A 14,619-nucleotide genomic window follows, 5' to 3' on the forward strand; every position below is an offset into this window, starting at 1 on the left:
TTGCAAAGAGAGAGAAAAAAACAAAAACATTATAGAATAAGAAAGAAAACCTATTGCGAAAAGCAATTTGGTCAGGGGTGCTACTGAAGGGCAAGATAATCCAAAAACACAAAAAACAAGTCAGTATCTCTTTAACTGGAGATGTATGGCTTGAGGTGTATTAAACTGCACTGACAAAGAGTCAGTTGAAGGGTGATAGCTTCCAATGTTGCTCATACAGTATGAACTACAATACAGTAAGCTCACCAAAAATGAGGACTTGAACATTAAAGCAGAAGAAAAGTTAAAAACAAAATAGGTCATTCAGCCTGTCAGTGCTCATCTGTTTTCTTAGCTGAATAGACACTTTGAGAGTTTTACTGTTGCCTTTTGCAATATAAAAATAAGAAGCCTTCTTAAATTGCAAAATTGCAAACTAAACTGAAATTCAGTCTTTTCTCTCCGTTCAGCTGCTAGTACACACGCACACACACTCACACACACACACTGTTTACTGGATTCCCAGGTTCCAAGTTCCTCTTTTCCCATTTCGCTGGTCATTTCCACTTGGCCCAAGGAAATATATGATTTATGGATAACTGCAGTACTTGTACCTTCAGGATTCAACTTAAGTAAGGTGATGGTTTTGAAATGCTAGTGTGAGAAATTTCCAACCACCATGGTATTTAGTTAAGCAGGAGGAGTGTTTTATGACAGGAGGAGTGTTTTATGTTTTTTCTCCTGTAGTTAGAGTACAATTGCTTTTCTAACAACTGGTGAAATTGAGAATAATCACAGCTTGGCAGGGCTTTGCTGGTACCAGCACATTAACAGCTCAGTTTTTCCAACATGGTCACTGAAAGTGTCTTTCCTACTGGCGCATGTGTTGTAAATTCTTGGTGGTGATTGGCTGATTGGGATGCTCTTAAATCTACTTCTTTAGCTCAAAGGTTGTTTAAGAAATGGCCAGTTGCAATTACTGTATATGTTTTGAAGGTCAAGAGATGTATCTGTTTGGTTACCTTGTTTCGTTTTCCTGTTAGTTCTCTATACTTTATACCACTTAATACTACTGAAACCATGAAATATAGCCCAGGCTTAATAGTGCTGTTAAAGTGCACCTTGCTAGCCAAGCCTAGTTATAATTTCCAGATGTATTTACAGTAAAAAAAAAAAAAAAAAAAAAAAAAAAAACATCCATTGGTTACTGTACTAACATCTGTGTTTCTTGGGTATGCATGGCCCACATTAAACTGGTGTTAATGTTATATTCCATGTCTTACCAGTTCAATGTCCCTGGTTGTTTTTTTATTACTGGTCCAGTATGTCTAATGTCTGCTCTGCCAATTTTCTTTGTTGACAACACTTTCTAAATATTGTGTTTGTCCAGTGTAATTTAGACACCTATAGCACTCCTGGCCTGCCTTAACACTTCTAAATTGCTTTTATCAGTGTTTTTAAAATTAGTTCAACAGGTAGAAGAATAGCATAGAGTAGTTTTTGTATAAAACATGACAAATAATGGTCATCTCAGAAATGGAAAAGGATAATTTACAGAAAACAAAGGGGTATAAAAATACACATGGTAAATAAAATATCTGAATTAAGCACTTATATACACGTTTGATTGTTTTTTTATTAGTGTGAAGTGTCCGTAAATAAATCAATACTTTAATTCTATCTGTGACCCCAGAGAGAAGAATTTTGCCCGTGGGGTTGAGCAGCAGCTACCAGATGCCATGGTGGTGGCATCAGTCCCGACAGAGGTCCAGTGCCAGGAGGAGCTGTTTGACCCAGTGCCTGACCCTGAATACCTGACAGGTAATTGGCGACGCTTCTTCTCTTTCCCTCTACGGGTGCATGTCATCGGCATATTATGACTGGCACATGCCTGACATGCCTTGTGTTGTGATCTTTGTTTTACAGAACGGGTTTGTTACACTTTCTTCAATAGCTGGTTGAATTAAAAACACACTCTTAAAAACAAATTCCCCATAGCCTGATAGTGGGTTCCGTTTCACTTTCTGGAGCCTTTTTTATATTTCTTATACTGTGACAGTGTTTTCATCATTTCAGATAGTGTACTGCATGCTCCCCACAGTATCTTTAACCTCAATACATTTTCTCAGAACAGCCCATGTTTCATATATATATATATTGTAAATCCTCACCACTCACGCTGTTCGTTGCCCCTTTAAAATAGACCCAGCACACAAAAATTGAGTTTTCACAGTGCTAACGCGCACTTTTTAATAAACAGACAAAATTAAACAAACAGAAATAAACACCTAGCTCTCCTTTAGAGCACTAACTAAACACAGACTGGATCCTAGCTAACCACAGGACGGCTAAGCCATTTACCTGCCACACAATACCTTCCTTTGATACGACTGCTCTCTCTCACTCTCTCACACTCTCTCTCACTCACTCACTCACACACACACACACACACACACACACACACACACACACACACACACACACACACACACACACACACACACACACACACACACACACACACACACACACACACACACACACACACACACACACACACACACACACACACACAGGGGCTCTTTCCTCAGCAGCCCTGAGCAAACTGGCTGCCTCTCTTAAATACCCTGCACCTGACTCCAATTTACAATTAGCACCAGGTGCAGGGGATTAACTAAACAATAAAAACAATTAACACAATTAAAACCCTTAGCCCAATCACCCAACAGCGCATTTTCACATGGATTTAGCAGGGAGGAATTTTAACCCCCTCCCTGCTAATTTACAATATATAAATATATATGTGTGTGTGTGTGTGTGTGTGTGTGTGTGTGTGTTTTAGTATAATATATAACACAAAGTAATATATACAGACAGACATATTAAAGGATGCATAAATATGTATTAATACTGTGAGATAAAGAATTTAGTGGTGTGCTCTTGCTTTCAAATCTAATGAGCTGAATTTGTTAAAATTTCATTAAACACAGGCCATGAAATAGGCTCCATTCTTTTATTGTAACCCCAGTGCCTTGAGTCAAAAGGAAGCATCCTTATCAAGAAATGAATCTACCTCACCCTTGCAACTCCTTCATGTTCCCAGGTTTCAAAGTGCTGCATCATTTTTCATCTTCTTTCAAGTTTCATATGTGTCAGATTCCTGCATGCTCTGTAAATGAAGGATTACTATCTCTAGGCACAATGCTAAATTAACAGCATGGAGGTTTTAACAGCAAATAAATCAATCTGTTTTTTTGTTGTTCTTTTTATACCATGTCTTGTAAAACAGTATTTCTCTCAAATTCCCTATCCTGTTTTTAAACTTGTGCTGAGAAGTGCAATATCACTCTCTTATCCTCTTATGGGAATACAATTACAGACCAAACCTCAGCCACATTGCCTGCGCTTGAATTTATGACAAGTTACAAGGAAAGTTGTCATGCTAATGAATTGAAAAAAATATCTATCTATCTATCTATCCATCTATATATATATATATATATTTGGGTTTTATTCTTTTTTTTTTTGCAGTGTTCTTTGATTTTTTTTTTTTTTCTTTTTTTTTTTTTTAAACGTCCCTCGAATTACAGATTTTTTGTTGACGATACCAGTGTCATCTGGCTCGCTTTGCTAATGATGAGGTTGGGAGAACTCTGGTAACCCTACCATAATTGCCCAGGTAATTGGCAAGGTAATTGCCAATCAATGCTACTTCCCAATGACATCATTAAACAGTCTGTTTTTATTGAAAGCTCTGATCTCAAAGGAGACTAAATAGAACACCAGCTGTCATCCCATGGGATTCTATGACATCATGAGACCTTTTACCACAAACGCCTGTGGCTATACTTATGTATTGGATAAAGAAGGCCATTACATTATATAGTGCGTCATTGGTATGAGAGATGTTTGAAACCAGGTTGTTTCTAATAGTAAGGGGTTTATTCAGTTGATCTAATTTAACCCCAGGGAGGCTGCTATTTAAATTATTTTAACAGAGAATTTTAAATATATTTAATTACATAGTTGTAAAAACAAATAAAATTGTATGAGAAAGTGTTGCACTTGTTTCTCAACTTATAAGTAAAATGCTTAAATTGTGGCAAAGCACGAGTTTAATGTGTCACCGAATGGACGGGATCTGTCGTGTCAAATGCACTGCAGCAAGAGAAATTGACTGACATCTTTTCCAGGCTATAAGAAGAACTTTTATCGGAATACCCAAATTAAGGATACCATTCATTAATATGTGTAATAGTTTAAATCAATTAGCACTCTTCATTATAAATGTTGTCTTTTGAGCTCAGGATTTCCTAGCAGTAAACCACACAGCACTGTTATATATTTTATGAATTTTATCGGGAAAGTTAGAAAATAGATGAGGTACAAAAGTAGAAATTAAGATGAATATAAAAATAGCATAGATCAGTACGTTAAGTTTATGCAATCAAATAATATATCAGCTGTAGTAAAAACATGAATGAATCAATTATGTGGAAACAAATGTATTCATCAATTATCTAAAATTGATCTTTATGTAAAAAGTATAGATACTCATATCAGTAAACAAATAACATGACTATGCAAACATGATTGAGTAAATATGAGTCAGTAAATATCAAAATACAAAATTGTAAATAATACTTTATCAATCTGTTGTTAAAATATATCTCTTTAATTAGAATCCACGGTACATAAACTTGACACCCATTGAATTTGTTCTTTATTTCAGCAGCTTTACTCAATTTCTTAGATCACTATTTATTCACTTTGTTGATAAAATATTAATTCCGCCCCTTTTGTTCAATAATACAATGTCTTAATACATTCCTTTACACTTCAGAAATATCACCCTTTCTGCAATTATACATGTATTACGTCCCCCAGGTATATTTACTGTAGCTCTTTTAGTTTAATGGTGAACACTCAATTTGTTTTGCAGAGTTGATCCCTTGTGTGATGACTTTGTTGAGCGTTGTCCTTCAAGGCCACTCTGGCAGGCTCAATCAGTCCAAAATTAATTAATTCATTATTAGCCTTTCCTTTCTTCAGTAAGGATCCGGGTTACTATAGTTCCTACTATACTTTCCTTATTGTTATTATTTTTATTTATTTATTATTTTTTTAACAATGTTCAGGTTTTCTTTCTAGTGTATTGAATTATTTGGGGAGTTTAGCTGGGTGGAAAACTGGTATTTTTCAGTTGTTGTTTGCTCTCTTTGTGACTGAGACAATCTCACAGAAACAAAAACTGCTCTTTTTATGACCTTGAGGGCGTTTACAACTTATAGACATTAATATCTTGTTGGTTTAATAACAAAAATAATTAGGACACCAACAACTGGAAATTATTGAGTCAACTTGGCCTCTGTCTTTATAACTTGCTGCTATGGTTACCACGCCAGTTCTGTTCTATTTATAACCTTCTGTTAGAATTTAGATGTGCTTGTGCAATTAAAACTCTATTTAACCCTTTAACGACCCTTACGGTCTTGCAAAGCTGTGTTTCTTATCGAAATACTATTTAGAAAATATCTTAAAAGGATTTAAGGATATAAGTCATCCAATCATTTGACCTTGAAATCAACCTATTTACCTGTGCTCAAAACAATAAAACTAAAATTGAATAATATTCCAGTAATTAATTACTTTATTGTCTTTATAAACCTTACTTTATTACTTTCAGTTCATATTACTTTTTGTTCAATGACACTAGTGATCTACCACATTAAACAGAATTTTTGATTGGTAGCCTGTTCTGGCAGAATTACTTTAAATATCTTAAATAAAAAAAGAATGCATAAGTTGATGATGGATAGTAGGTCATAGTTGCACCTTGACAGAATAAGGCCCTGTCAAGCTGCACCGCTCCTCGCTGATTCAGGTTTGTTGCCGCTATGGCCTGTGTATTTCTCACCATGTCAGCACTTCCAACACTCTCCCAACACCCCTTCGAAAGCAGCTCATTCATCTACCTATTCATCTTCCAGTTAGAGATCCATTCATCACAGACCTGAGGGTTCTATCAATTATTCCAATTGGGAGGAAAGGGAGAGAAGTCTTTGAAAGGCAAATACATCTTTATTTAATTGAAGTCACGTAAGCCGGGCAATTGCTCAGTGGGTTACTGCAAAGACTAAGAGGTACTTTTCTCAAATCTGCATTGGCATATAACTTACGTGAAGATAATAGAGATATTTGACCATGTGTTGGTCTGCCTTTTTTTTTTGTTATTCAGGGACCATTACTCACAATATGGGGCCCTTGTTTTGGTGCCAGCGTGTTTATGTATAGTTACTATACTATACTATATTTTGTAGTGCATGTGAAGTATTGAAAAATTAAAATAAGGTAAAACTTCAATAAGTCACTAACTAAGTGAAGTACTGAGAAATAGTCAAACTGACATCTCTAGCTGACAACAGTATCTACTGGATGATCAGAGCACATAGGAATCGAACGACATATCAAGACACTTTTATCAGTCAAGGCCATACAAGGTGGTTCTGGCAAGCTTTGTACTGCACAAATTACATATATCAGTCTTATACAAGTTCATGTAAATCCAATCACTACAGATATTCGACAGAACAAACAAGTTTCAATTCCGACTGGATTGGTGGCCCATTGTGGCCTTAAATCTTTTGGATAAAAACAAATGTACTTGTCATTAATGTGATCCTTGTACAGGAAACAGAATTTATTTTTTTATTTTTTTATTTTGTATTCACTTTGCCCGAGGTACAGAGAAACATATAAGCAATTAAGTTTTACTGCACTTTCAAGACTGGGTCTTGATTAATAAACATTTGGCAAAAGAATGTGTTGATATCAAAGAATTTCAATCCAGAGGGAAATTTACTCTTTGCTTGTATTGTAGTATTTTTATTTATGTATTTATTTTTTGACGGGATTTACACAATTTACAGCAACTAATGACACAACAATCATACAACATATATTTAGGGAATACAAACATATATACTGTATGTGACAGAAACTTATTTTATGAGCTGTGTAAACAAGTTGTTACTTTATATGAAAGGCTAGCAAATACAGGTTGTGTAAAAAAGTATGAAAGGCCTCTGTCTGAAGTATACCCAGCAGACAGACGACAACTGCATAATAAACTAAGGGAGTCCTTTCAATTACCGTGTTATCATGCTCCAAAGGATTAGATTCCTTTTAAATCTCTTGACATTGCCTGACATAACGTTGCAGCTAAGGGAGAGGGGAAAATAAAATCGATATTTTATTAGGTCATGCTGTAATTTATGGCTTAAGAGAATGCCACACGTTTGGAGAACAAAATGTACGACGTGTAGGAAAACTATGCAGTGCATGTTTAATTCCTTGTCACATAATTTAGCAAAAGGGAAAAAAAAAAGTTTTGGCCTGTCGTTTTAAGAGACAAATATATTTTTGCAAATAGCATAAAGGTATATACCCCAAGGCTATTTGTATGTTTTTCTTAGACTATGTGCGCAAAGCACAACCATTTGTGGGCCTGTTTAAATACTCACCTTTTGTTTTTCATACTTGTGGTTTATCTGAGTTACACTCTCATGTGTACATTTATTTATATCAGCATTCTAAAACAAGATCCTGTACACGATCAGTGCAAAACAAAAAAAAAAAAGGTAATTCTAAAATGTATAATATGTATTCGGTGTAGGGGTGTAACGATTCGCATGTATGTACGTTTCACTGGTACAGACTCCAAAGGTTCGGTTTTAATCGATGCACTATCAGCCGTATCAGTACAAAATGAGGTAAAGGTAACTTAAAAAAATTATTATATAGTTTATATAGAAAAATAAAACTGAGCATATACTTTTACTTATAAACATACAGAAAAAAAAAACACATTTGAAGTTCAAACTGCTAAGATAGCGGCCATGAAAGTAATATTAGATGAAAACAAAGATAAACCTATACAAAAATCTTTAAATCACCTGCGATTTGTAAAATATGCCACCCGGAAATTAACTATACTGGAAATGCAACCCATGTATCGAGGTATGTATTGTATTGTTGTGAACCCACAGATACACACCCCTAATTAGGGGTCATTCCAAATAATTACCTTTAAGAAATTTGAAGCTGTTAAGGATTAATTAAATTTAATAAAACAATACATTCTAGGAACTCATGGTGACAGTAGTGTGATGATCTCAGAACTACATGGGACAGTGAGGCTTTCGAACTCGGCAGCATCCACTCTCCTACCCCTTGGTAAGCAGAGCAATAGTTTTCTAATACAGTAGGCTAATACTTGTTGAATACTTCTTGCCCTCTTGCCTCAGTGAAAATGTTAAAAAAAGTCATGAGCCTTTTTGACATTCATTAGTTAATTGAGTTCAGGCTTCAGCTTCATGCACACCCTGCCGCAGTGTAAATGTCTTGATACTTACAAGTTTCACATTCCATAGTAGGGTGTTTTTGGAGAGGTATGGTCCATTAAGAAACAGATTTGGGACCAACCTTTATGGTGAATAATGGTGTAATTTAATGTCTTTCTTGACACTGATTAATTACATACAAATTTAAGAGCTGATTTTTCTGTACTAAATGACAATTTATTAATGAATTACATTCCATGTGATAATTAATACTGTGGGAGTCCCAGCAGGAGACCACCCTCTCTGAGCAAAGTCTTAATTAAGTATTTAATTTAGCTGCAGCCAGAATTTGTAGCATCAGTGCGGAGGAGGGCTGGTACAAGTCTGGAGAAGCAATATTCTTTTCAGTATCAGGAGAGTATGAGGAGAGACTCTCTACGGGTCATCAAAGCGTACTCATGTTTGAAGAGCATCACTGTTAAATTAAAAAAAAGAAAAACTAAATTTTAAGAAGAAAAAAAAATCCTCTCAAGATTTAGCTTCCTTACCTCCTGCAGTGAAAATTAATATCAAGAATGCTTGACAAAAGCATAATGCAGGTGTTTGTTCTTTCATTTTCAATCCACTTGGACAGTCACAGTCACCAGGTGTGTGTGTGTGTGTGTGTGTGTGTGTGTGTGTGTGTATATATATATATATATATATATATATATATATATATATATATATATATATATATATATATATATATATATACTGTGAGGTCGCAGTATAATGACTTTCCATGCAATTGCAAAATTAGGAGTTACTAGAACTGGGTAGTGCTTCCTTCTAATAAGAGCTGCTATGTTTATCACGGCTGGCGGACAGGACGTCGAAGATTTGCTGAGTCCTTCATTACCCAGCTTTCATGCGGGAGGCAGTTATGGTCCTGCAGGTCTGTGCTGATGGATGAGGGCAGCAGAAAGGTCATTTAGGGTTATGTGTGTGCTGCTGAAGAATTTGGCCCCACTCTTTTCCCCAGTAAGTGTTACTTTGTATGCTACTCAAGCGTACCTTACAATTTCAGGAGTTGGCTGGAGACACTGAGCTGTTGTTCTCAATGTAAAGTGGTGGCTTGTAAATCATTGTGTCAGCCAATGAGAGCGCAGAAACCCACAGGGCAAGGTTTTCTGAGCTGTGAATTCTCACTCCAAGAAACCATTTGCACTTGACCACAGAAGAGTACATTCCCATTTAAAGTTTTGAATAGCTTTTATTATACAGAGAGTTAGAAAAGAAGCAGGTTGTATCTTGTGCAGTGCACAGAGATTACCAAATACATGCTGACACTGTTTGATTGTATACTGAAGGTGAAGTCTTAAGACCGTTCTGCCTGTGTACTTGTAATATTAACTATTGATACAGTGTTCTGTGTGGAATTGCATTCAAGTGTTCACTATAAAGTCACTAATATTTTAAACAGTGTTGGTTCACTGAGAAGGCTAATGTATTTATTTTCATTATCGATATTTTAATTTGTGTTTAGCTCTAAAGTGCTTAATTGTGTTCCAACTGCTGACACAAATAAAAACATCAGCTCATCAAACTGACCCCTTTTTTTTGTCACTATAGGGTTTCCTGTATTGCTGCATCTAATTAAACTGTTAAGTGTGGTCTAATATGCACAGCTGTTTTACTCAAAACAAGTACTTGTAACATCTGTTAAAATAATATTTTGTAATAAATTAGCAACCACTATGTGGAATACCTGAATATAAATTGAACACAAGTTGATTGAATATAAACTGACTTTATAATTAGATTATTTTTTAACATTAATTTTAATAAGAAACTAATGCAAAATGTGTACCAAGTACTTAAAGAGCACAGTTAGTTTAGTAGGCAAAAGATCAAATAGTCTGATTATTTATATTTCTATGCCAATAGTATTTTGAATATGTGTCTTATGAAGAGGAAATCCCAAATGACATCTTTTCATGAAAAGTAATTTACTTTTTATGCATGAATATACTTGCATTGGTTGGAAAATTCAAATACTTAATTGACGTTTTGAGATTCATATTGACTGGCTTCCAAGAACACCCGTCAAACATAAGGTGTGATTACAGAATACTAATTTTAGATGGGAGATTGTTAACAAAATTTTACAGGTATTTCTCACATTTGAATGCGGTAGACAGTTTATCAAGTTACACCGAATACCCTATTCTCACTACCTAAATAATGTGTCAAGGATTTGATGCTCACTTAATTCACAATCATGTTGTCAGAATATGATAGTTAGTGCATTATGTAGGTCGTTTGACCCTTCTTTGTGTAATTTACAGACACCACATAGTTCATTAGATACAAATAATCAATTGTTACATACCTCAAGTGTGAGGTCAATGCACATTGAAACATTGTGTGATGGTCATTCATTCAGAATCACATTTTCAGCACATGACGAACACACATTATTTAGCCAGGGACACACTTCCTTTTTTAATTTGTTTTTATTTCATAATTTATAGTTTTTACGAAAGATACAGAAGTCAGTTATTTGGAAGGTCATGCACATCTTCTCTTGCATGTTTTTAGTGCTAATGTGAACTGAAAAAACTGTTTTGAAGACATTTCTAAATTTATATTTTAACTGCTTTGCACTGACTTTTGTGTCTAAAAAAAACAAACAACAACAAAAAAAACCCATTTAATTTAGATGCCGCACATTTCTGCTCTTAATAGATGTGTAGATTTGGTTCAGCCTTGTGTGTCAACCATTTTTTTTTACACTACAGCTGTTGTTTTCTTGGAACACTTCCAAGAAGCACTAATTGTGCAGAATCTGTTGCCAGCTATAGGGTTTCCCTGGTGTGTTTGCAAAATAAATGTTCTTTATTATCAGGCAATACTGTAACTTTCAAAGTATCTGATGTAGTGACATGCTTTATCATTTCTCATATCTTTTACTTTAAAAAAAAAAAAATCTGTTTTACTGATTATTGTAAAGTGCCTTGGGAAAACGTGTCTAATGTGAAAGGCGCTATATAAACGCAATTATAGGTTATATTGTTTTCATCAGTGTACAAATTCAGATTCAACAGAGTTTATCTGTGAGAAGAATTAGGTTATCGAGTAGAGATATACCTTGGAATTGGATTATACTCTTCCGTAGTGTGTTGAATGTAATTGCCATTGATGCAGGGATTCAGTTATTCAGGTAAAATTGCTTTCTTAAGGATTGTGTGTGTGTGTAAATTGGCAACTGTATGGAAGTGTCTGCCTATGAGTCTACCTTGAAAAACAAAACGCAATAATAAATTGGAAGACTCTGTTCATGAATAAGTCAGTACAAGTGTGCCTTTTGTTCCTGTGTTCATTTGCCAAGGGGTTTTTATGTTAAGCATCTGCTACTATTGGGCACCTTTGATTCTAATGGGAACTATATGTGTGTACACTACCATAAGGCTTTATGTTTTATTATTTAATATATTGTTTTGATATGTATTTGCTCTGAAACAAGTCATTCTGAACATTTAACTAAATGAAAATTAATTTTTTGTTTTCCTAGTTTGTTTACATTTTTAAACTTGTTTTTTTTTGCAGCTGCTATCATTGAGGAATAGTGAGCTGTAATTTACTGGCTTGTTTGAAGAATGCAGCGTAAATAAAATCCATTTTGAGAACACGTATTATCATGTATTATATTAGTGTAGGCTTTTGATGTGAGTGGTATTTTAATTATTTTATTTCATTTAATTACATCATCACAGTTGTGAAAACATGGCGCTGTTTTTCATGTCTGAATATTCTTTCAAAATAGTTTGCATCTTTTCGCTAGTCGTTTTTAATATTTTGCTACATGAAAAAATGTTTTGGGCTGCAGAGAAAACTAAGGTTTGACAGATTAACAGATGCCTGGCCTGCCAAGTTAAGCTGCCAAGTTCTTTATCAGTCACCCAGGTGTTCCATGACCAGAGCCCTTGATAGCATGTTTGGCAGAGCTCTTCCTGAGCAGTATGTATCACAGATGGACAGAGAGATGTGACAGTAAGGCTACGATGGTACCATAGAGCAACACCTGTGAATTTAGGACCAGTCAATTCTATTTTTAAATATTGTAGTGATGCCTCTGCATACATGAAGATGCAGTCTTCTTAGCTCAGAACATTTTCTGAACACATTGGTGTAGATGTACTAAGATGGGCCAGTCGCAGTGCAAACATACAGCAATTTGCATTTTCGTTACGACAATTTGCAAGGTGCACATTTTGTCGTATGCAGTAAGAAAAAATATGTCAATGATCTCTAGCGAGAGTTGTGCAACATTTTTTTATTTCAAATAAAATAGCGGCAGTTGAGTTGTGGTTGGCTACTGCAGAGAATGCCTGAAGGATAACGTCTATACATGCAAGGGTGCAAGCTTCACCCCCAAAAAGCTTTTCATAATCATGCAGTAGCCCCTCGCTAAACCGGACATGTTTGTCCAATATAAGAAGGTGTCGAGTATAAAAACAATACAATAAAATCTCACACACATACATTTACAGTTCTCCATGTATTTTAATAGTAGAACCCCCATGTGGGTCAATGTTACGCATTTTGCATACTCTTCCGCTGTAAATCGTATGTGTATGTCCGTTTTTGACTTTTCCTGAAATATATGAATTAAATATCCTGATGGTGTTTGATATCCAGAATCGCAAAAATGATAAATTTATAAACAGTTCTACCTAGAACCGCCACGTGGGTCAATGTGACCCAAGAATTACAATATAACGTAAGATATTCTATTATTTTTGTAAATGCAGCAAACAAGACATGCCCCCTCCTCCTAGCACACTTGTTTTTTTTTTTTTATTTCAAGCCTTTGTAGACTGACGAAACAAAGATTGCTATGATAGTGGATTTGTCAAGATGCCAGCTCAGTCAAAGCCTGGTTGCTTATTTTTCAATGTACCTGGGAGACAACAATCCTTCATTTTGTTCCACAAATGCAACTGGGAAAATACCAGAAGGAAATATTTAATTTTGAAAGTAGTCATTTTGATTGGAATATGGCAAGCTGCACTCAGATGCATACAGCAAACTGAAATGACAGGTAGGATAACAACTTATGTGCCTAATATGAAACATATTTAATATATTCTTTTTTTATATTACTTTTAGAAAAAAAATCGGTTTTGCAGGTTTGTATGTACCAGTTTACACATGTTTACACAATAGTATTCAATGGAACTGCATCTGCATGTTTACAACACAGCTCCTGGATGCAGGCACAGTCATCTGACAGATGCGTACACTCCTCCATAGAGTACAATGCAGCCATCATACCGGAAGTAGTGTTATATTTTATTTTTAAGTAGTATTAGAAACAATGATTTCGGTTTTATAGTTTTGTGTGTACACATACCCATTTACACCTGTACACGGGTATATGTACATACCCATTTCTTTTGAAATTAGTATTTTATTATATTTTTTTCTCTGTTTGTAGTCATGCTGTATATGTGCTCATTATAAAAATAAAGCATTTTGTGTTTAATTTTACATTTCAATGTTGTTACATTGTTTCTGCGATGCAAATGTTAGATATGATGTTCATGAATACAACTTTTTGGTTGTATCCGAGAGTGTCTTGCATTTTCATAACGAAGCAGTTTTAAAATGTATGGGTCAAAGTGACCTGCGTGGCAGTTCTAGGTAGTTCAGAAATCGGGCGGTTCTAGTAATATAAATCATTGCGCTAAAATAACACTAATGTGTTTTGGGTACGCTACACATTACATTATGTAAAAATATAAATCTGTACAGTAGGCCTATACAGTATACAGTGCAGTAATAAAATCAGATGAATACCGAGCACACTTTTTTGTACTTTAGCCTACTGGTAAAACAAAATAGGTCATTCTGCTGATTATTTTAAATAGAAACTAAATTATTTCACTTTTTACTTTTTTATTTTAATTTTATTATTATTATTTTCAACTTGGTCTAGTAGCCTAGACAATTAACACACAATATACAGTATCATGGTCCTCTACAGATGCTCAGAATGACCTGGAGGGGTTAGTGGCACATGTTGTGTCCAGTCTATTGCTCCCAACATGCTGGGAAAACCAGAAATGTCATAGAGATTTGTTCTCAAGGCTTGTAAGTACACCCTTAGTGAAAATTAGGTACTTTGATGTTCGTCTCAAAAATACATTGAGCACAGCTAGCAACATGCAAGAAAAAGCAGACTGGGAAATGCCAGCAACAATTGCAACTGTTTAAAACATGCTTTCAAAAGTTCTTAACAAATTGATGCAAT

General features: G+C 35.0%; 1 protein-coding gene across 4 annotated transcripts in view; it reads left to right on the forward strand.

Moving 5' to 3' along the window:
* Positions 1-14,619, forward strand: part of LOC121294112 (astrotactin-1-like) — a 156,589-nt gene that overhangs the window by 93,885 nt on the left and 48,085 nt on the right. For all 4 annotated transcript variants that reach the window (XM_041217684.1, XM_041217683.1, XM_041217685.1 and 1 more), the window contains exon 13: positions 1,673-1,800. In XM_041217684.1, coding sequence (XP_041073618.1) covers positions 1,673-1,800 — 128 coding nt within the window. The remainder of the gene's footprint in view (positions 1-1,672; positions 1,801-14,619) is intronic.

The sequence above is a fragment of the Polyodon spathula genome, chromosome 18, assembly GCF_017654505.1.
Source record: "Polyodon spathula isolate WHYD16114869_AA chromosome 18, ASM1765450v1, whole genome shotgun sequence".
NCBI lineage: Eukaryota > Metazoa > Chordata > Actinopteri > Acipenseriformes > Polyodontidae > Polyodon > Polyodon spathula.